Source organism: Carcharhinus amblyrhynchos, chromosome 20 (assembly GCF_965287045.1).
Source record: "Carcharhinus amblyrhynchos chromosome 20, sCarAmb.v2.hapA, whole genome shotgun sequence".
NCBI lineage: Eukaryota > Metazoa > Chordata > Chondrichthyes > Carcharhiniformes > Carcharhinidae > Carcharhinus > Carcharhinus amblyrhynchos.
The window spans coordinates 36,186,404-36,210,709 of NC_137343.1; the positions used below are offsets into that span (position 1 = coordinate 36,186,404).

At 43.9% G+C, this 24,306-nt stretch overlaps 1 protein-coding gene across 1 annotated transcript; it reads right to left on the minus strand.

The window, feature by feature from the left end:
* Positions 1 to 837: 837 nt before the first annotated feature.
* On the minus strand, positions 838 to 24,081 carry spring1 (SREBF pathway regulator in golgi 1). Its single transcript, XM_080208410.1, has 5 exons — positions 23,872 to 24,081; positions 5,007 to 5,163; positions 4,322 to 4,473; positions 2,957 to 3,070; positions 838 to 1,950 (listed from the first exon to the last, which is right to left on the minus strand). The coding sequence occupies exons 1-5, from the start codon at positions 23,980 to 23,982 to the stop codon at positions 1,867 to 1,869; spliced, it is 618 nt and encodes a 205-aa protein (XP_080064536.1). The 5' UTR covers positions 23,983 to 24,081; the 3' UTR covers positions 838 to 1,866.
* Positions 24,082 to 24,306: the final 225 nt, after the last annotated feature.

Consider the following 24,306-nt stretch of genomic DNA (forward strand, 5'->3'; position numbering starts at 1 on the left):
ATGATGCCAGGGACACAAACAGGTACTCTCTCTTGCAACATTAAGGAGGTTGTTAATTTTCTTCCTGCACCAAAAGGCTGTCCTCTGAGCAAACTGTTTCTGCTGACAGCTTCAGCCATACTTCCCCAGGCTTCTGCCATTATGTTAGCAGGTAGTCTCCTGTCTACCTTGAGAAACAGGGTGGCCTCCTCTCCTCAATGGCTTCCAACATCTGGTCAACAACCACATCCAGGAATATTGCCTTCTCTGCTGATATTAGTGTGGCGTGTGCAGGGGAAGCTTTCAAGCTGTTCCCGTTTGTTGCTCACTCAGGTGATCCCTGACACCAGCAAATCAGCTGCCACTGCTGTCAGAGTATCCACGTGTTTCACATGGGGGCTGGGCTGGCACATTTTAATAGGCAGGGTGACGTGTGAACATTGCTACCAGCGTTGCCATTAGGAGCATTTAAGTCTCAAAACGGGAGAATCAGACCTGTTAACTCAGCCTGAGAACTTGGTTGGGAAGGTAAAGAAATAAAGGAACTGCCACGGAATAATGAGTCAAATTGAGAGTTAATGTTGAAAATATTATTCACTACATTTGTTCTTTATTAGGTTGTTATTCCATTGCATGACGTCAAAAACATACATCTCTCAAGTTACATTTACACTCATCCCCATACACAAATTAATTTAGCTTATATTAAGTTAATAGAAATTTTGAATATAAAAACAACAAAAAAATGAAAGAACATGATTTATTCCTTAGCCCTCGGCAAGAAGATGCTCTCTACGTTATAACTTGTCTTTAATACACAATCGTATGGAACTACAAAAGCACAAGCAATGCTGTCTCATATTTTAACATATTTTATTCATTAATACTTCTGGCTTATCTGCCTAGAGACTCTTTCAAATGAAAGAAAATAATGCATGACAAACGCCTTTCAACTTCAACTAGTCATTAAAGGATAGGTTGCTTTCTTTAAAAAAATGAGGTTACTGTAACAAACAGGTTTGCTTTCACACCATCTAAATATTACAGGGTTTTTTTTTCAACTTCTTGCCTTATTCAAGAGGTCATCAGGAAATTCAAACAAACTCTTTTTTAAAAAAATCTTTTGTTCATCCACATTGCAGGAAATGTTCCTTTCAATTTTTGCACTATTTTCATGATTAGTAAATACAATATTCTTTGGTGCTTCGGCCAGAGCTCACAAATGTGTTATTTTAATTTTTAGTTTGTGTGTAGCTCAAATAGGAAGTCACATCTTTGCTGAAGGCATGTCTCCAAAGGCCAAAGCACAACATTTATCATTTAGATTGGAGATAATCTAATATATGCAATCTCAAATGTTCGCATCCTACATTTAACTAAAACAATTCAATTTTGCTAATTTAAATATGGTTCACTGGTGTTTAAAACAGGACTACCAACCTCAATGTGGTTCCATCTATCATATGATCATATTCCTTTATGAGTAGACTTAAAATGATATCTGAGCAAGCAGAAAGTCTGAACTGCTCATAAATCAAGTGTTGTGTACATCTTCGTTTTGATAAACATATGCATATATTTACATATCTTGCTTAAATTAATTTCCAAATATGCAAATAAACTGTAATTAGTGTAGCTGATGATTCTTTAGTTGCTGGCAGTTGTCTGCAAAATTGAGCCCAGCACTAATTACACATTTTGGAAGGGTATTGTTTTGCATTTGGTCGCCTTGATTGATGCCATCGAGACAGTTCAAAAGTTGAAACAAAATAAATATTAAATAATGATGTAAAAAACAAAGCTTCCTCATAATTTAACAAACCCTCAGCAATCCTTCCACAGTGAAGTTTGTACAAAGTTTGGTCATGATGGCTATTTTAACACAGGTTAAAGTGGAAGTAGCTCTGGCAGATCTTCTCCATAGCAGTACTTTGCAGCAGGGTCTCTGTAGTTATTTTCATGTTGAACACTCTACAGGTGGAAGGAATCAATATTAATTTAGGAAAATTTACTCAAGGAAGAAAGCCTGGAACAAGGTACCGTCAAGATGCCGACTTGAGTGATAATGTTTTCAAACAATATTCCTTGGAGACTATAGCAGCGTTGTACCACATTCCTCCAACCAGTGAAGCTATGAGCAGGTTGTAAGAATCAGCTCAAAGTAAAATGCGAATGCAGAGCTGATACGTTCACATTAGGCATATTGATATTCAGCTACTGACATGGTTGACTTTGGACATGTATTTATTTGGTGTATTAAATAGTAACAAGTGGTCAACGTAGTCCATAATTCACTTCCAGGATATGCATCTTTCTACAGAATATAATCTAAAAAAGACAGTAGGACTAGGGGGCACAGCCTCAAGATAAAGGGGGGGGCGGTTTAGAGCGGAGTTGAGGAGGAACTTCTTCACTCAAAGGGTGGTGAATATCTGGAATTCTCTGCCCGTTGAAGTGGTGGAGGCTGCCTCGCTAAATATTTTTAAGAAGCGGGTTGATGGGTTTTTGATAAGAGAGGGGATTAAGGGTTATGGGGAGAGGGCGGGAAAGTGGAACTGAGCCACGACAGATCAGCCATGATCTTATTGAATGGCGGGGCAGGCTCGAAGGACCAGATGGCCTACTCCTGCTCCTATTTCTTATGTTCTTATGTTCTTATACAAATGGGCATTTAAAAAAATTAGAGAGCACCTGGTATAAGAGGGTTCTGGCATATTTTGATAATGCTGAGTTTTTAAAATTGAACACAGCCTCAGTAAGAATTAGTTCATGACATAATTGTGCAACTACCAAAGTATAGCTTGCTCTCCATGCATCCAATATGAAGTAAGTTGTTACCAGTCTCGGATGTGGTTGCAAAAAGGATATTGTTCAAACGATTGCAAATATGATGAAATTGAATGATGCAGGTCATTGATTTTTATTGTGTTTTATTCTAACTAATTTTGCACTTATTTGAAATTATTTCATTACGAACCTGAGATGACGTTCTACACTTTGCCAGGCAGAGCTCAAAATGATCTTCAATTGCTGTAAACAGATTCTGGAAGGCTTCTGCAGCCCTGTTCAGGAAACGTTCCAGTAGAGGTTGCTGAGAACCAGAAACCACAGGTTTTAAGTATGATCCAAAGTTAAGACAATTTCATTCTTCACCCCATTGCCTTTTGTGGGACCTTGCTCAGTGCAAATGGGCTGCCACGTTTCACACATCACACAGTGACTACACTTCAAAAGTATTTGATTATAAAACACTTTGGAACACAAAAGGCACTCCTTCTGCTTCAAAGTTAATTTTATCTTGAGAAATTATCTGTATGGTATTATAATTCATAACAAATCTCTGATTGTTGTGTTACTTCACAGGAGTGTTCTTCAGGCTTATTGCTACAAAGCAATATTAATCTCTTAAATAAGCAATTTTTGTTTCCCCTGCAGAGTGGACTAGAAAAGCCCAAATCCATCTCCTTGCTTGCGCCAAAAACCAAATTCAAACTGAATCCAATTCAAGGTCTTCACAAGAGAGACATTCAAGATCCAAGCTCGAACCAACACTTCATCTTAGCCAAAAGCTTGAGCAAAACTTTTTTTTTGGTACCTTTCATTATTTCAAATCAAAAAAGCCAGTTCAAATTAGGTCCACTCAAGGTCCCCACATGAGAGACAAACAAGATCCAAGCTGACAAGACATTGCATCCCATCTTGGGCTCATAAGAACAAGATCCAAGCTGACAGGATGAAGCATTGCATCCCCTCCTGGGCTTGATCTAACACTTCACCTTAGCCAAAAGCCTCAGTTTTACTTCACTGGCTACCCTGATCCTTTACTCTACCCTCGCTTTGGGAAACCACGATTGCAGGCATCAGCACACCTCAAGTGCAATGTGATAGCCTCGTCCACTGCCTGATCATGGTTTCACCCTGTCATTTGATCTTAGCCAAAAGGTAGAGCAAAATATTCATCTCTTACTGTATTAACTATTTAGTTGGTTGCAGTATTTCTAATGTCTCATGTTTGATCACTGTTGTAAACCAGGTAACATTTTGATCAGGCTGGATAGCCTAAGAGCATTTTTAAACTATTGCATACATAGCAAAAACCACAGTCACAGGCCTTTCAGTCCAAAAGTCCACACCTTTCTTCATCTAACTCTTGAAGTTGAAGTAGTTGTATTATTCATTCTGAATGTTGACATATTGGAAGGTTTACTCACATTTTGAATTGCTACACAAAGATCAAACTGTATTAGCAATTGGACTTTTGTAATCCACACCTAAACTTGGCACTCTCAATCCATCAAAATGCCAGATGTTTGTATAATTAAAGAGGCTTGCATTTCCTCACCTTATTCGGCTGTAGGCAACAGGAGACACAGTACTCATACACAGTGCAGCAGTCATTGGACAAACAGGTATCACATGCATACAATTTTGTGCTAGGTGTGTTTACACTGCAGCAGCCATTCACGAGCAAGTCCTTCCTCTCACACACATAGCCTGCAGTAAAAGGGAGGAGAAAGACAAACAATATCAGATCTCACAGCAAATTTTAAGAATTTACAGCTTGTTCCAAAGAATATATTTTACTCAGGAGATTATCAACTTTTATTTTAAAAACACAAGACTAATGTTATACAAGATTAAATATGGGCATAGAGAGATGGATATGGAGCAACTGTTCTCCTTAGTTGATGAGTCAGTCACAATGGAGCATGGATTCAAGGTGAGGGACAGGAGGTTTAGGGGAGGCATGAGGAAAAACATTTTTCCTTGGAAGATGATGACAGTGTGGAATGCACTGCCTGTGAGAGTGGTAGGTTGCCTCACATCCTTTAAAAAGTATCTGGATAAGCACTTGGTATGTCATAACATTCAAGACTAGTTGGGAGTTCTTGCACGTTGGTGCAGACTCGATGGGCCAAAGGGCCTGTTCTGCACTGTATGATTCTATAAACAGCGTAGTGAATTTAAAAGATTAGAAAGTGAAAGTGCATCATGGATGGAAATTAGGTAATGTCACATTTCCTCACCCAGTTCATCTGTAATTAGTAGTTTACCCTGGATAGAGTTTCGACACTGTGTATACGGCCTGCTGCTGTTCCCAAGGTTGAAACGCACTTTCCACACAATTCGTCGCTCAGAACCTCGAAGCTGCAACAAGTTTCGGTCCAGTACTGTTCTTTCCTCCTGAATGCAGTGAAGAATAGGAAAAATTGTTTAGTTAATACAAAACAAAATCCTAGTATTAATATTGCACTCATCATCAGTAACTTTTGCTAAAATAACTAAGTACTTATTTAGCATTTGATACAATAAAAATTGCACTTGAATGCAAGAGCTTAAATGAAAGGATCTGAAGTTAGTGTCTTCACAACCTCAGGGAGTTGCACAACACTTAGCTAATGAAATCATTTAAGTGTAGTCACTAATATGATGAAGAAAAATATAGCAGTCAATTTGTGCACAGCATAGTCCCACAAGTGACCGTGAGAGAAATGATCAATTCAACATTTTTAGTGATGATGTTTGATGGATAAATGTTAGCCAGAACATTGGGAGAACTCTTCTACTCAGCCCTGAATACCTTTCACAGCCTCCTGGATGGGAAGAAAGGATCTCACGGCAAGGTTTTCCAGCCACCCCCCAACCCTACGGCAGGTTTCCCCACGATGGATGCGGCTAGTCTTCGGCTGCCAGTGGGATATTCTGATCCCTGGCTTTTGCATGGCTCACCTGCCCCACCGCTGGGAGGGCCGACTTTGGTGGGACTGGAAGATCCTATCAGTTTAGTTTTTATCTAAACTAAAGCAGCTTTGACCAGAAGGCATGGTGATACAGTGTTTAGCACTGCTGCCTCACAGCTCCAGTGACCCGAGTTCAATTCAGCCTTCGGTGACTGTCTTGTGTTTTTACATTCTCCCTGTGTCTACGTGGGTTTCTTCCCACAGTCCAAAGACGTGCAGGTTAGGTGGACTGGCCAGGCTACATCGCTCCTTATTGTCCCAAGATGTGTAGGTTAGATGGACTAACCATGGGAAATGTGTGGGGCTATGGGAATATGGTGAGGGAAAGGCCCTGGGTAAGTTACTCTGTCAGAGAGGCGGTGCAAATTCAATGGGCCAAAAAGCTTCTTCCGCATAGAATCATAGAATAGAATCCTACAGTGCAGAAGGAGACTATTCAGCCCATCGAGTCTGCACTGACCACAATCTCGCCCAGGCCCTGTTCCTGTAAATCCACATATTTACCCTGCTAATCCCCCTGACACTAGGATCAATTTAGTATGGCCAGTCAACCTAACCCGCACATCTTCTGAGTGTGGGAGGAAACCCATGCAGACACAGGGAGAACGTGGAAACCCAACACAGACAGTCACCCAAGGCCAGAATTGAACGGAATTTTATATAATTCTGTCCTTCAGTACTGCCCCGGAAAGTGAAGTAAAATGATGTATTCAAATATTGAAGTGGATGTTGAACCTAAAACCTCCTGACCCATAGCCAAAGTGTTGAACCAAGGTCGACACTTTAATAATCTGATGTCAGAATTCCATGTGCTTATTGCAGTCACTACCAATACTTCGGCCCAGTGTTATCTAGTGTAATCTTTCAACTTAACCAGAATCTATAATTGTACCATTGGAAGATCAAGTAAATATCAGATCTTCACACATGTCCACCATCACACTTCAACTAATCGTGTGTGGAATTGGGGTAGCAACATTTAATTTCACAATTCATAATTACTGTAATACATCACAAAGCTAAATTGTAATAAATATTATGTCCAATTTAGCACTTCTGTTTTACACAATGAAATTCATACATGTTGCATACACGTGGAAAAATCATGAAATCTAACAAGAAAATTAAGTGATTCTATGGGACACCACCACTGTGCTAACAAGTCAACAAATTGTCTGGACAGAATGTAGAATTTTTTGCATCTGTTACGTATACAACAGATTATAAAAATGGCAGTATGAATAAATGACAATTTTAATTAAAAACCTTTCTTAAATACTACAGATGATTAAAGGACTCATTAACAGCTTTAGCTATTACCATGATTCATGTTTTCCAAATGTTTGGGCATTCCATATATTAATTTTCACAAGTAATTATAATGAAAATAGAAACCCAGTAGACAGATACTCTCACTTTTCTTGCCAGAAACTTTACTGATATATTACCTTTGTTTTAGCAATGATAACTCCCATTTGTGCAGACTGGCTACTGCATTTAAAGTGTACATTCAAAATACACCATTCGTTTTGAAAAGAGAGGGGTCTAACTAATTTTGATCGAGTTTTATTCAAATAAGGTATAAATAAATTCTGTGAAGTCTAAATGACAGCATCAGAGGATGAGTCTCATCTCTGCTTCAGTTATCAAGTTCTTGCTGCAAGAACCAAATACAACAAATTGATATTTATTTCTAAACATATTTTAATGGATGCAACACTTAGGATTTGGAAATAATGGTTGTGATCTTGAAACAAGTGCCATGATCAGTCACTTATGCACCATGTTTGGGGAAAGCAAAGTCCCTCAGTATTCTAATCCCAGTTGCAGCTTCCAAGCACTCTCATGGGCAAGTAAAATACATGGGCTTAAGGAGAAATGGATTTGGCTGCAGTAGCCTCCCACCCACCTGCAGCCTGTCCTATTTCACTGGTACAACAACAGATGTGACAATCACATTATCTACATTTATAAATCCCCTTTTCTCTGACTCGACAAGTCAGTTTACCTAGAATATATTTTACTCCAGTTACAGCTCAGAAAAACATGACCACAACTTGACTTCCTTATCAAAAAACTGGAGCAGCTTTTGTAATGAAATGCATCAGTAACTAAACTGTCTTATTCAATTCAAGGTGAATTAATCGATTTTACAGAGAACCTCACACTATTAGTGTACGAATCTCCCTCTTGGTTAAAAAAAATAAGCTTTTATGTTCCCTCCACGACAAAAGCAAAAGTCCACAGATGCTTGAAATTGGATATAAAAACAGAAAATGCTTAATTAAAATATTCATTAGGTCAGGCAGTATATGTAGAGAGAGAAAAGCATGTAACATTTCAATGTGTTGGGGGTGTGGGAATGAAGAGAGAGTGGAACCACAGCATAAAAGATGAAAGAGGGAAGGACCTGGTGCTGCTGCTGAACCTCAAGTCTATGGACATTGCTGGTGGGGCTCAGTTTGTGGACACACAGTGGACCCAATGCTGCTGTTGAGAATCGGTCTCAAATTGTACGCACACAAAGAAAAATCATGTTTGCCATCACAGGGAATCAGATAAGTGACTGGTTGGTGCGTATTTTGCGTCTTCATTTTTAAAAACTGGTACAACTGTAATGTTTTATTAATAGTAGGTTTTGAAGTAACAGTAGTTAAGTTTATTAGGAGTAATAGGGTTTATTAACTAAGTACTATATTAATGAAAACATAATAAATGTAGCACGGCAGATGTGATGTAACTGTGGAATGTGGACAATTCTGGACACATTTGCAGCAGAAGTCAGTGACTTAAGGAACTTCAGTTCAGAGTCATTCAGCTGAAGGCGAAGGTGCAGGCACTGCGATGCATCGAGGAGGAATAAAGTAACCTGGACACTTTGTACCAGGATGCGGTCACACCCCTTAAGCTAGAGATCTTTAGAGATAATCAGGGATAGATGATGTGACACTGAGTAAGACTGATTAGGGGATCCAACAGGTAATGAGGAGCGGCCTCAGCCCCTGACATTGTGCAACAAGTACAAGATGCTTGCTGCATGTGTGGATGAGGAAAGGGACTGCAAGGTGGATGAGCAAACTGGCCACGGTACCACAGTGAAGGATGCCATTCAAGTGGCAGGGAGCGAACAGGAATGTGGTAGTGATAGGTGATAGCATAGACAGGGGGGGATAGATAATGTTCCCTGTAGCTGCGACCAAGAGCTCTGAAGGTTGTATTGGCTGTAATTTTCTATAATTCATTGGATTTGGCAACAACCAAATCATACAAACATACAAATTAGGAGCAGGAGTAGCAGCCCCTTGAACCTGCTCCGCCATTCAAGATACTCATGTCTGACCTGACTGAAACCTGAATTCCACATTCCTGCATAGCCCCATAACCTTTGATCTTCAACATTCCATCTGCCTTCATAATTATTTGCTAAACCTGCATCTGAGATGTGTGATTCATGGAGCAGGGCACCCAGATCCCTCGATAAATTAACAAAAACATAATAAATGTGGCACGGCAAGTGATGTGATGTAACTGTGGAACGTGGACAATTCTGAACACTAGTGTGATCTAGGGCCAACGCATCTGCAGCAAGTGTCAGAGGCACTTTGCAATCTTTCTCCATTTAAATAATATGCTGCTTTTCTACTCTTCCTGTCCCAGTGAACAAGATCACATTTTCCCAAATTTTAATCCATCTGCCAATTTTTTTGCCCATTGACCTAAGAAATTTACAGAGAGATTTAGATTGGCTATGCCATCCTCACCATTTACTCTCTTACTTATCTTTGCTTCATCTGCAAATTTAGTAAACCATGCATTTGGTCCCTTCACCTAAGTAATTGAAAAAGGAAATAAATAGTTGAAACCCAAGCATTGATCCCTGTGATACTCTGCTAGTTACAGCTTGCCAACCCGAAAATAACCCGCTCATCCCTACTCTTTGCTCTTGTTAGCTAAGCAATCCTCTCCACGTCTGAATCATAGCCCTACAGTGCAGAAGGAAGTCATTCAGCCCATTGAGCCTGCACTGACTCTCTTTTACAGTGTATCTCAATTGTATCACATGTGTATCACACATTTCCCATGGCTAATCCATCTAATCTACACATCTTTGGACTGTGGGAGGAAACCCACACAGCCACGGTGTGCGAACTCCACAAAAACAGTCACTCAAGATTAGAATTGAACCAAAGTCCCTGGCAAATGTGATGCAGCAGTGCTAACCACAGTGCACAGTGCCGTCGCATGGTTTCACCATAAGTTCTTATTTTGTGTAGTAACACTTGCTTTATTAAAAAGGTCTTTTGAAAATCCAATACACCTCAAGTTCCCCTTTATCCATTGCTTGTTACTTCCTCGAAGAACTCCAATAAATTAGCCAAACATGATTTTCCTTTCACAAAACCTCACTGACTCTGCCTAATTGCACTGCAAGTGTCCTCTTATAACCTTCTTAAGAATAGATTCTTGTATTTTCCCTATGACAGATGTTAGGCTAACCTGCTTTCTGTCTCCTTCCTTTTCTCAATAGAGGAGTTACATTTGCAATCTGTTGGGACATATCAAAGGAATTTTAGAATATTAAAACAATGCAACTATTAATCCACTTCTTTCAAGATCCTAGGATGCAGGTCATCAGGTTCTTGGGAACTTATCAGTCTTCGGTTACAGTAATTTTCACAGTATCCTTTTCCATGGTGATCGTATGTGCTTAAGTTCCTCCCTCCCTTTCGCCTCTCAGATTATAAGTGTTTTAGAGATGTTGTGGGCCTTTCTATAATGAAGGTGGACACAAAATATCCGTTCATCAGTTCCATCATTTCCTCATTTCCCCTTGTTAGTTCCACAGACTCACTCTCTAGAAGATCAACATTCACTTTATTCTTTTCTATTCAAATATTTGTTGAAATTCTTGTTTTTATATTTCTAGCTAGCTGGCTCTTACATTCTCTGTTCTCTAATTTTTCCCTTATTATTTGATTAGTCATTTGTTGCTGGATTTTAAATTCTGTCCGATCTTCTGACCTACCATTAATTTTCACAGAACTGTCCGCTTTTTCTTTCAATTTGATATTCTGTTCAACTTCCTTAGTTAGCCACAGATAGCAGATGAATGTACTAGGTATGGCTCCTGCAATGACTAAAACTGCAAGAAACTACAAAGGGTTGCGAACATAGCCCCATCCAACATGCAAACCAGCCTCCCATCTACTCCATCCGTATTTCACATTGCCTTGGAAAAGCAGCCAGCACAATCAAGGACCCCAGGCACCCTGGACCCTCTCTCTTCCACCTTCTTCAGTTGGGAAAAACTACAAAAGTCTGAAAACACGTACCAACCGCAGGAAGAAGAAAAGCTTCTTCCTGCTGCCATCAAATATTTGAATGGCCCTTACTCAGATGGTTCAGCTTCCAGAAATCAGTAGTACTGAGCTGTTATTCCTCTTCACTCTAACTGTAGCTACAACACTATATTCTACACCCTCTCCTTTCCTTCTCCCCTATGTACTCGATGAACAATATGTCTTGTCTGTATAGCACGCAAGAAACAATGCTTTTCACATGTATCCCAATACATGTGAGAATAATAAATCAAATCAGAGCAGGGGTGGCCAAGCTTACTGAAACTAAGAGCCACAAACAACAGTCTTCAGATGTTTGAGAGCTTCAATATGGGACAAACTTCACTCAGGCTAATTATTGCTTGGAGAGGTCTTTGTAGGCCTCCATCCTGGCTAGTCTTTGAAAATCTGGCTGATATTTTGTCAAAGGAGCTCCATCAAGTGTTGTAGAAGCTGCACGATGTTTTGACTTTACCAACTTCATGATGCGGTACAGTAATTCACAGCAGCATGTTGTACCAAAAACAGTTTTCCTGAGTTGAGGATATTTTATTTCTGTCACTGGTTTCCAGAAGTCAATTGCGATTTTTGCAGCATCTCTAGACTCTGATCCTCTTGGAAGTCCAACAGCTACATTTCTACAGTAGATGGTTAATCAGAGGTTCAAGAATCGGAAGGCCAGCTTTGACATCATCAACCGTAAGTGGGTTTACAAGAATGGCAAATTAGGATCTCAACTTCTGCAAGTTATCAAACCTAGCTCAAAAATGATCAAACAGTCCTTGCAAATTATCGCTGTATTCTTCAAGTTTGTTATCTTTTACTTCAATATCAAAAGACTTGTTTGCCTTCCTTTTGAGATAGGGAAGTGGTTAAAGTTTCTTGGTTAAAGTCTCTTTGCAAAAATCTTATTGATTTCTGGAAGCTGAACACAGTCTGAGTAAGGTCAGAAATAATCTTACCCTTTCCCTGAAGTGCCAATTTGAAAGTAGATGTTTCAGAAGATCAGTAAGAAACATCAGATCATTCCAGCCATTAAGTATCAAGGGGAAGATGGCCAGATTCTCTCTTGTCGGAGACATTGTCTGACACTTATGGCGTGAATATTACTTGCCACTTTGGACAAGGGCTGCTTCAATATCTGAGAAATCATGAATGGTGCTGAGCATTGTGCAATCATAGCAAACATCCCTACTTCTGACCTTGATTGGTGAAGCAGCTGAAGATGGTTGGACCTATAACACTACCCCAAGGAACGCTGCAAGAGGATGACGGATTATCAAGGATAGGTCGGATGGTGATTTGATGTTACTATCAGATCAGCCATGATCTTATTAAAAGGCAGAGAGGCTCGAGGGGCTCAATGGCTTACTCCTTGTTTGTATGTACATATAAAAAGTGTGATCAATATTCTGGTAAAGAGTGTGAAGTCAAATGTGCAGTCAATTACTAACTTTGGAAACAAATTGTGAACTTTGAATTCTAGTTTCTTTGTGACATATTGATATGCACCTATATACTTCTTACTGGTCAAAAAACAAAAGAAACTATGGTCTTCTGCCAAAAATTATGAACAGGTCTTTTTGTTCAAATCTTGATCGTGTCAGGCTCTGGGCTCTTTATTTGTATCAAAGCAGCTCAAATCCAGTTGAGCCCAAACGGATTAGATAAAAACATAACACAGAATGACATTCAACCCATCAAACTCACTCACTTCCACTGAGGATGTATATAAATCACTCTGCTTTGGCCTGTAATCAAGCTGTTTGTTTCATGAGTAAAGTTCTCATGAAACACTACTCAGTGCCCAAAGATAATCAAATTCCACATCATTCAAATCTAACTGCAGTTGTCCACAGATAAATCTTTGTCTATTTCGGCAACAAGGGCATCATGGTGAAAATTTAATCATCATGATACATATTTAACCCTACATCATTCAAATCTGTTCATTCAGTTCCTTCTGAAGTTGACTGACCACATCAGCTTCTATCAGTAGCAGTCTGTTCTACATATCTACTGCTATAACATGGAGTCTATATTCTCCACCTAACATTATCCATGCATCTCATGACTCTAAATATCTGGTTTCATGGACTCAGATTATTTTTTCCCCATTTGAAAAAAGTTCAGCTGGACGTGGTTCCCTTGTTTAAAAAAAGCAGGGATAATCCAGGAAATTATAGGCTGGTAAGCCTGATGTCAGCAGTTGGAAAGCTTTTGGAGAAGATACTGAGGAGCAGGATATATGCACACTTGGAAGAAACTGGACTAGATAGTGATAAGCAGTATAATTTTTTTAAATGGGGAAGGTCATGTCTCACCAATTTGATTTGAATTTTTTGAAGAGATGACAAAGATAATTGATGAGGGAAGGGCTGTGGATGTGGTTTATATGGACATTAGTAAGGCGTTTGACAAGGTCCCATTTGGCAAACTGGTACAAAATTTAAAATAACATGGGACTCGGGTGGACTAGCTAAATGGATACAGAACTGACTTGGTTTTAGAAGACAGAGTTGCAGTGGAAGGGTGTTTTTCAGAATGGAGATCTGTAGCTAGTGGTGTTTTGTAGGGATCAGTACTGGGACCTTGATTGTTTGTAGTATAAATAAGTGATCTGGAGGAAAATGTGGGTGGTCTTATCAGTAAATTTGCGGATGACACGAAGATTGGTGGAGTTGCTGATAGTGCCTGGGGTTGTTAGAGGATACAATAGGAATAAATATGTTGGTGATTTGGGCATAGAAATGGCAGATGGGAGTTTAATCCAGCCAAACGCGAGGTGATGCATTTTGGCGGTTTAAGCCTGGGTATAAATTATACTGTAAACAGCAGAACCCTTTGGAACAATAACATCCAGAGGGATCTGGGCAGGTCTACAATTCCCTAAAAGTGGCAACACAGGTGGCCAAGATAATTAAGAAGGTATATGGTATGCTTGCCTTCATCAGCCAAGGCATCGGGTACGAGAATCATGGGAAATCATTTTGCAGCTGTAAAAACCTTAGGCCGCATTTGGAGTATTGCGTGCAGTTCTGGTCGCCACACGACCACAAGGATGAGGAAGTTTTGGAGAGAGTGCAAAGAAGATTCACCAGGATGTTGCCTGGTCTCGATGGTGTTGGCTATAAAGGAGATGTCAAATAAACTAGGATTGTTTTCACTGAAAGATGGAGGCTGACAGGAGAGCTGATAAGAGATCTACAAAATTGTAAGAGACATAGTCAGGGCAGATAGTGAGAGGCTTTTTCCAAGAGTGGACGTGTCAATTACAAGTGGGGGAAAGGTTAAGGGAGATGTTCAGGGAATGCTTTTCACGAAGACAGAGTGGTGGTTCGACAAGCCAGCTAAACCAAGTGAGGGTAGCCGACAGGTCTCAACCTTTGGTGAGATAGGGAGATGTCTATCCCAGCATGTGAAGACAGACTCTGGCAGACAGAGCGGACAAGACCAATGGAAGGTCCAACGGTCAAGAAGGCGATCTCTGCAAGTATCATGGAACACGAAGAGCGGGACAAGATACAGAAGACGTCCTGGTCATCCACTGCGTCTAGTCCCATCTCTAGCCATCTTAACTTTTGTCTTGCCACTGGACCCAGATGGGAATTGGAAAGAGAGAGTGAGGCTGGCGCTGCACAACTCTTTAATCCAAATCAAGCGCTAGTTTCAACACCATCATCGGCATCATCATTATCATCTTCCTGTTCAACCTTTGAAGTCCTGTGGCGATGGGCGAGCGACGAAGCAGCAGGTGCAGATACACTGGGAGCTGTAGTCACGGACCTGCACATAGGCAGCTCAGATCTAATGGTCGTTTTTCGCTGACCGAAGCAGCAGCGAAACTCGGTGTCTACCTGGGCGATTGAGCAGTCCTCTTCAGGAATGCACTGCTCACCTCCGTAGAATGAGGAAGGGGCTAAAAAAGGTGCCCTAAACATTGTCTGTTTCACTACGCCCTGGCCAGTCCAACAAACAAAATAAAACACAAGGTAACATTGCTCACCATTGGCACTTGGAACGTGCACACACTTTTGGACAACTCTACAGCAGACAGACCAGAGAGAACAGCCTTAGTTGCCAGAGAGCTTGCAAGATACGAGTGAAACCCGTCTTGCCAACGTTGGTCAGCTGACTGAAACTGGAGGTGGGTACACATATTTCTGCAGCGGTCGCTGTAGTAATGAGCGTTGTGATGCTGGAGTTAGATTCGCTGTCAGGAGTCACCTTGTTTGGAAAGTTGCTAGTCTATCCAAGGGTGTGAATGACCGGCTTATGGCATTACAGCTTCCTCTACAAAACAGAAGTCCAGCTATACTGATCAGCGCCTATGACCCCACAATGAACAACCCGGACAAGACGAAAGACAGGTTCTGCGAAGAACTTGACGCCCTACTATTAGTAGTAAGCAGTACCGACAAACTGATGCTGCTTGGCGATTTCAATGCGAGAGTAGGGTGTGACTCTAGGCAATCTGGCAGGGAGTCATTGGGAGGCATGGAGTAAGCAAGTGTAACAGTAACTCCCTACTCTTAATGAAGACCTGTGCAACACACGACCTCCTCATCACCAACACAAACTTTCCGTCTGCCTACCCGTAACAAGACCTCCTGGGTGTACCCCCGCTCTAAGCACTGGCATCTCATCAACTATGTCATTGTCAGGAGAAAAGACAGGCAGGATGTCAGAGTGACCAAGGCCATGTGTGGTGCTGACCGCTGGACAGATCACAGGCTCATTGTCTCCAAAATGAGGCTCCGTGTCAGACCCAAGAAGCGACCACAAGGAAGCAAGTATATGAAAAGAATCAATGTGGCCAAGCTAAAGAACTCCAGCATAGCTTCAGCACTGGCTGAAGATTTAAAAATCAAGCTTGCTGACCTACACTTCGCAGGCAGTGCAGAGGATGACTGGGAACACTTCAGGGATGCTGTCCATTCATCTGCACTGAAGATGCTCACGCCCTCTACCCACAAGCAGCATGACTGGTTCTATGAGAATGATGAGGAGTTACAGGCTCTACTTGTTGAAAAGCACCCATCATCAGCTGCCAAGAAAAACACTTTTACCAGTGCTCGCAGGACAGTCCAGAATAAATTGCGTAAAATGCAGGATGCCTGGCTGAGCGCCAAGGCAGATGAAATACAGGGATACATTGACAGAAACGACCTGAAACACTCTCTACTGACCTCAATCTCTCGGGAGATCCCCCCTCCTAAGTACAGGTGATACAACTCTCATTACAGAGAGGGCTCAGATCCTGCAGAGATGGGCTGAACACTTTGAAGCCATCCTCAACTGACCGTCATCTATTAACGATGAGGCAATAGACAGGCTTCCCCAGGTTGATATCAACAGCACCACGGATAACCCACCGGTAGTAGCCAAAGTCACGAAAGCTGTCAGCCAGCTATCTAGTGGCAAAGCCCCAGGGGCAGATGCCATAACTGCAGAGATTTACAAAGCTGCTGGTCCTGTACTTATCGAGAAGCTCACCGAGTTGTTCCAGTCCTTTGGAAGCAAGGATCCATTCCTCAGGAACTTAAAGATGCATCCATCATACAACTCTACAAGAGGAAAGGCAATTGGCAAGTATGCGACAACCACAGAAGAATCTCACTGCTCGCCATCACAGGAAAGACCCTTGCAAGAGTCCTGCTAAATTGTCTGGTCACCCATCTGGAGCTGGGCCTGCTTCCATAATCACCGTGTGGCTTCCGGAAAGCTTACGGGACTATTGACATGAATTTTTGCTGCGTGCCAACTTCAGGAGAAGTGTCAGGAGCAGAATCGCAAGCTCTACACAACCTTTGTTGAAAGCCTTCGAAACTGTCAGCCAACAAGGCCTGTGGAGAATCATATCAAAGTTCAGCTGCCCCCCCCAGATTCATTCAGATGGTACGCCAGTTCCATGATGACCAGAGTACTGGATAGCGGAGAATCCTCTGAGGTATTCCCAGTCATCAATGGTGTCAAACAGGGCTGTGTGCTCACACCCACACTGTTCAGCATGATGTTTACTGCCATGCTGAATGATGCCTTCCAGGACAGTGTTGCTGGAATCAGCCTCAAGTACAGAGTGGATGGGAGGAGACTTCAAGCTATTACCAAAGTGAAGGAGACTGCTCTGACAGACTTCCTCTTTGCCGATGACTGCACCCTCTATACTGGCTCAGGGCCAGAGGTGCAAGTCAGTATGGCCAAATTTTCCATGGCTTGTGACAACTTTGAAATCACCATCAACATTAAAAAGACCAAAGTCATGCACCAGCCTGCTCCTCATGCACTGTACACAGAACCCATAATCACAATCAAAGGGCAGAAACTACAGGCAATGGACCAGTTCACTTATCTCAGCAGCACCCTCTCCCAAGTAGTAACATCTGTATCAATAGTCAACTGCAGAATAGCAAAGGCAAGTTCTGCTTTTGGTAGACCGTGCTCCACTGTATGGGAACGTCGAGGAATCAGCCCAGCAACAAAACTGAAGGTCAACAGCGCCGTGGTACTCACTATCATCCTGTATGCCTGTGGAATGTGGATTGTGTATCGAAGGCATGCAAGATAGCTTAATCATTTCCACATGACTTGCCTTCGCAGAAGACGGCAAAACAAAGTACCAGACACTGAAGTTCTCTCTAGAGCAAGTCCACCATCAATCCACACACCGCTGAGGAGAGCGCAGACCCAGTGGGCAGGTCACGTCATCCGTATGTCAGACAAGTGCATACCCACGCAGCTCCTTTTTGGGGAACTCCCTGCTGGAAGACGCTTGCATGGAGGGCAGAAGAAATGTTACAAAGACACACTCAAAGCCTCCGTGAAGTTGCTTGACATAGACACAACCACCTGGGAAACGCTGGCACAAAACCGCCCTACCTGGTGCTGCCTCATCCACAAGGGCTGTCAAGTTTACAAAGCAAGGTGCATTGCTGAAGCACAACTTAAGCACGACCTGCGCAAGTCCAGAGCCACCAGCGCAACAACTACAGTGCCTATACTGGTCTGTCCAATATGTGCCAGGACATTCCGTGTCCAAACTGGCCTGATGAGTCATCTTCGGACACATCGCATCCAGCCTCAAAATGACTAATGGTGTCGAGGTCCTCATGGACGAATAACAACAACGGTGGGTACCTGGAACACACAGCCAGAGGAAAAGGTGGAAGTAGGCACATTCGCAATACTTAACAAACATCTGGATGAGTACATGTATAGGGAGGGAATAGAGGGATACGGACTGAATAAGGGCAGAAGGTTTGTTTTTAGTTTAGTTAGGACATCACGATCGACACAGGCTTGGAGGGCTGAAGGGCCTGTTCCTGAGCTGTACTTTTCTCTGTTCTACAGCTTTTCCAAACCATTGCAAAGTTTTCTTGGTTGCCTCTTGTGGTGTTCACAAATACTATTAGTATCATATAATATACTTTCAAACACTTTCGCTCGTGTAGGTATCATGCTCTCTGGCATAAATTTACAAATTCATATACAACTTCCTTCTTTCAATGCCACAAATGGATTTAGCTCTGCTCAGACAGTTTCTGTGTTGACAATTCAAAACAAACTTCTGAAACTTGGCCGACTCCCACTGTCCTTTTTTGGTAGCTCTGTATCGATCAGATTATATCATGTGTTACTTTGAGATCTCTAATAAGCACTCACCCCAATGGATCACTTAAAAAGCTCATCCAATAGTGTAGTATTGTTCTGAACTGCCAGATTAGATAGTGGCTCACATTCTGCAGTAGAACTTGAAACCCAACTTTCCAATGCAAGGATACAACCACAGAATCATAGAAACCCTACAGTGCAGGAGGCAGCCATTCGGTCCATCGAGTCTGCCCCGACAACAATTCCACCTAGGTCCTATCCCTGTAACCACGCATATTTACCCTGCTAATCCCTCTAACTTACACATCCCGGGACAGTAAGGGGCAATTTAGCACGGCCAATGCACTTAACCCGCACATCTTTGGATTGTGGGAGGAAACCGGAGCATCCAGAGGAATGTCACGCAGATACAAGGAGAACATGCAAACTCCACAGACAGTGACCCAAGCCAGAAATCGAACCCAGGTTCCTGGCACTATGAGGCAGCAGTGCTAACCACTTTGCCACCAACTGAACCAATGGGGGGGCTAATGGGGAGACCCATTTGATGTTGTATTCACTTTGGTATTTCTATCCATTCTCTGAAATGCACAGACTTTAACACAGCAGCATCAGTTAGTAACTCTCTTCTGCCTCCAACAGGAGAGTTTTAGTTCATGTCTTATGCCTCCATTCAAAATGTTCAGCTGCCCTCTGTGTCTTCTGCAACCTTAGAGGTGTACACTTTTTGCTTCTATTCCCACAACTATTAATCAACATGTGAAGAGCTGTGTTCATTTTTGAGTGAAATCATCGATGTATACAAGTTACTGTTGCAATAACCAGCCAAGAGCAGACACTGATCCCAATAACTAGTCAGTAGAAGCCATCAGTAGAAGCCAACCTTACAGCCTCTTATCTATGTTCCCTTTATCAAAGTATGACTGGCGATCCTGGTGGGGGGCATGGGCACTGATTCACCTTGGGGTTTAAATGCACAGGTGAGTCTTGGAGCCAAGCTACTGACCTATCTAAAGAAACAGAGACAGCATCTTGTGGAGGACACTGATCTATCTCAGAGTCTGAGGGGTGGAAGCATGGCATTGACTTGTTTTGGGGTATAGGAATACTAAACTGTCTCAGAGCACGGGGCATTGAAATCTCTCAGGGCACAAGTTTCAAGTTTGTTGATGACACCACCGTAGTGGGTCAGATCTCAAACAACGATGAGACAGAATACCAGGAATGAGATAGAGAATCTGGTGAATTGGTGTGACGACAATAATCTCTCCCTCAATGTCAACAAAACGAAGGAGATTGTCATCAACTTCAGGAAGCATAGTAGAGAACATGCCCATGTTCGAGAGCTTCAAGTTTTTAGATGTCCAGATCACGAACAATCTGTCCTGGCCCCCCTTGCCGACACTATAGTTAAGAAAGCCCACCAATGGCTCTACTTTCTCCGAAGACTAAGGAAATTTGGCATGTCAGCTATGACTCTCACCAACATTTACAGATGCACCATAGAAAGCATTCTTTCTGGTTGTATGGCTCCTGCTCTGCCCAAGATTGCAAGAAACTACAAAAATTTGTGAATGTAGCCCAACTGATTACGCAAACCAGCCTCCAGTCCATTGATACTGTCTACTTCTTGCTGCTTCGGCAAAGCAGCCAGCGGAACAAAGGACTCCAAGTGCCCGAACGTTCTCTCTTCCACCTTATTTCAGCAGAAAAAGATACAAAAGTCTGAGGTCACATGCCAACCGACTCAAGAACAGCTTCTTCCCTGCTGCCATCAGCCTTTTGAATGGACCTACCTCACATTAAGTCGATCTTTCTCTACACTACATTCTGCACCCTCTTCTTCTCCATGTATAGTATGATTTGTACATCTAGAGTGCAAGAAACATTACTTTTCACTGTATATTAATACATATGACAAAAATAAATCAAATCAAACAGGTTTCTGGGCAAAGGATTTTAGACGTTAAAATGAAGATCTTTTAGGTGTCAGATCAAGCCCAAGATGGAGGTGCAATGCTGTTTCCTGTCAGCTTGGATCGTGTCTGTTGCTCTCAGTTGGAATGAGAATTTAGTTATTTGGAGCAAGCAAGGAATGGATTTGGGTCCACCTGGTCCACTCTGAGCATTGGCTTTGTAACTTTAAGAATAGAGTAAATTCTTTTTAAAAATACCCAGTTTCAAGAAGGCTTCAGATTCCTTGGATAAGGACCTTACTTTTGCTTACGTACGGTCTAAGGGGCAGCAACCATCAGAATTAACACTCACTCAAGGAACACATGGTAGAATCATAGAACAGAAGGCAGCCATTCAGATCAGAGTGCCTGTGCAAAATCTATCCAATTCCTCCTACTTCTTCTGATCTTTTCTGTAGCTTTGCAAATTTTCCCCTTCAAATATTTATCCAATTCCCTTTTGAAAATTACTATTAAAACTGCTTCCAACATGTTTTCTAATGGACTCCAACCTCTCTCTTGCAGGCTCTGCCAGGCACTGCCCTCTCTCTCTGGGTGTGCCGTACAATGACCTCTCTCTCTTTCTGAGTGTGCTGGACACTGACCCTCTCCCTCTCTGTGTGCGCTTAACGCTGACCATCTCCCTCTCTCTCTGGGTGCGCTAGACACTGACCTCTCTCTTTCTCTGGGTGTGCTGGACATTGACCCCTCTCCCTCCCTCATGGTGCTGGGCACTGACCTCTCTCCCCCTCACGTTGCTGGACACTGACCTCTCTCCCCCTCACGTTGCTGGACACTGACCTCTCTCCCCCTCACGTTGCTGGACACTGACCCCTCCCCCTCATGCTGCTGGACACTGACCCCTTCCCCTCACGCTGCTGGACACTGACCCCTTCCCCTCACGCTGCTGGACACTGACCTCTCTCTCCCTCACGGTGCTGGACACTGACCTCTCTCTCCCCCTCACGGTGATGGACACTGACCGCTCTCCCCCTCACGGTGATGGACACTGGCCTCTCTCCCCCTCACGGTGATGGACACTGGCCTCTCTCCCCCTCACGGTGATGGACACTGATCTCTCTCCCCCTCACGGTGATGGACACTGATCTCTCTCCCCCTCACGGTGATGGACACTGATCTCTCTCCCCCTCACGGTGATGGACACTGATCTCTCTCCCCCTCACGGTGATGGACACTGATCTCTCTCCCCCTCACGGTGATGGACACTGATCTCTCTCCCCCTCACGGTGATGGACACTGATCTCTCTCCCCCTCACGGTGATGGACACTGATCTCTCTCCCCCTCACGGTGATGGACACTGATCTCTCTCCCCCTCACGGTGATGGACACTGATCTCTCTCCCCCTCACGGTGATGGACACTGATCTCTCTCCCCCTCATGGTGATGGACACTGACCTCTCTCTCCCTCACAGTGATGGACACTGACCTCTCTCTCTCTCACGGTGATGGAAACTGACCTCTCTCCCTATGATGCTGGACACTGACCTCTCTCCCTATGATGCTGGACACTGACCGCTCTCTCTCCCTCACGGTGCTGGACACTGACCTCTCTCTCCCCCTCACGGTGATGGACACTGACCTCTCTCTCCCTCACGCTGCTGGACACTGACCTCTCCCTCCCTCACAGTGATGGACACTGATCTCTCTCCCCCTCACGGTGATGGACACTGATCTCTCTCCCCCTCACGGTGATGAACACTGACCTCTCTCCCCCTCACGGTGATGGACACTGATCTCTCTCCCCCTCACGGTGATGGACACTGATCTCTCTCTCCCTCACAGTGATGGACACTAACCTCTCTCTCTCTCACGGTGATGGAAACTGACCTCTCTCCCTATGATGCTGGACACTGACCTCTCTCCCTATGATGCTGGACACTGACCTCTCTCTCCCCCTCACGGTGATGGACACTGACCTCTCTCTCCCTATGATGCTGGACACTGACCTCTCTCTCCCTATGATGCTGGACACTGACCTCTCTCTCCCTCACGGTGATGGACACTGACCTCTCTCTCCCTCACGGTGATGGACACTGACCTCTCTCTCCCCCTCACGGTGATGGACACTGACCTCTCTCTCCCTCACAGTGATGGACACTGATCTCTCTCCCCCTCACGGTGATGGACACTGATCTCTCTCCCCCTCACGGTGATGGACACTGATCTCTCTCCCCCTCACGGTGATGAACACTGACCTCTCTCCCCCTCACGGTGATGGACACTGATCTCTCTCCCCCTCACGGTGATGGACACTGATCTCTCTCTCCCTCACAGTGATGGACACTAACCTCTCTCTCTCTCACGGTGATGGAAACTGACCTCTCTCCCTATGATGCTGGACACTGACCTCTCTCCCTATGATGCTGGACACTGACCTCTCTCTCCCCCTCACGGTGATGGACACTGACCTCTCTCTCCCTATGATGCTGGACACTGACCTCTCTCTCCCTATGATGCTGGACACTGACCTCTCTCTCCCTCACGGTGATGGACACTGACCTCTCTCTCCCTCACGGTGATGGACACTGACCTCTCTCTCCCCCTCACGGTGATGGACACTGACCTCTCTCTCCCTCACGGTGATGGACACTGACCTCTCTCTCCCTCACGGTGTTGGACACTGACCTCTCTCCCTATGATGCTGGACACTGACCTCTCTCTCCCTCATGGTGCTGGACACTGACCTCTCTCTCCCTCACGGTGTTGGACACTGACCTCTCTCCCTATGATGCTGGACACTGACCTCTCTCTCTCACAGTGATGGACACTGACCTCTGTCTCCCTCACGGTGTTGGACACTGACCTCTCTCCCTATGATGCTGGACACTGACCTCTCTCTCTCACAGTGTTGGACACTGACCTCTCTCTCCCCCTCACGGTGATGGACACTGACCTCTCTCTCCCCCTCACGGTGATGGACACTGACCTCTCTCTCCCTCACGGTGATGGACACTGACCTCTCTCTCCCTCACGGTGTTGGACACTGACCTCTCTCCCTATGATGCTGGACACTGACCTCTCTCACAGTGATGGACACTGACCTCTCTCTCCCCCTCACGGTGATGGACACTGACCTCTCTCTCCCTTACAGTGATGGACACTGACCTCTCTCTCCCTCACGGTGATGGACACTGACCTCTCTCTCTCACAGTGATGGACACTGACCTCTGTCTCCCTCACGGTGTTGGACACTGACTTCTCTCCCTATGATGCTGGACACTGACCTGTCTCAAGGTGCTGCTTAGGAAGTAGATGAGTGAGAGGCCGAACACCACGCCGAGGACCCAGCGCTTCCTCAGCACCTTGCGCCACACCATAGATAAACACTGCACCATCGGCTCCACACAGATCCGCGCTACCGGCCCCAACACATCGCAGTAAACAGGAAGCCCCTATTGAGGCTCAGCGCCTCAAACCGACCATTCCCGACCACCACCGCCACTACCGCCCCCGTCCACCGAGCCGAAAACAAGAGCGAAGTGTGAGGGGGCGGGAGAAGAGGCGGCCCACCCCTGTGCCATGTGTGATTGGCCCAGACCCAACGAATTGACCGGGGCCTCTTTCTGTTTGGTCAATGTCACCGCCGCTCTGCCTCAACTTGCCACGTTGATTGTTCGGAATCGCCGTCAATCATCCTCTACTCGCCACGTTGATTGGTC

Coding starts and splice junctions, on each gene's coding strand:
- spring1 (XM_080208410.1), bottom strand. CDS start 23,982: ATGGTGCAGTGTTTATCTATGGTGTGGCGCAAGGTGCTGAGGAAGCGC. Junction 5,164..23,871: donor TAAGCAGCACCTTGAGACAG/GTCAGTGTCCAG, acceptor CACTGCATTCAG/GAGGAAAGAACAGTACTGGA. Junction 3,071..4,321: donor GTTGCCTACAGCCGAATAAG/GTGAGGAAATGC, acceptor TCTGGTTCTCAG/CAACCTCTACTGGAACGTTT.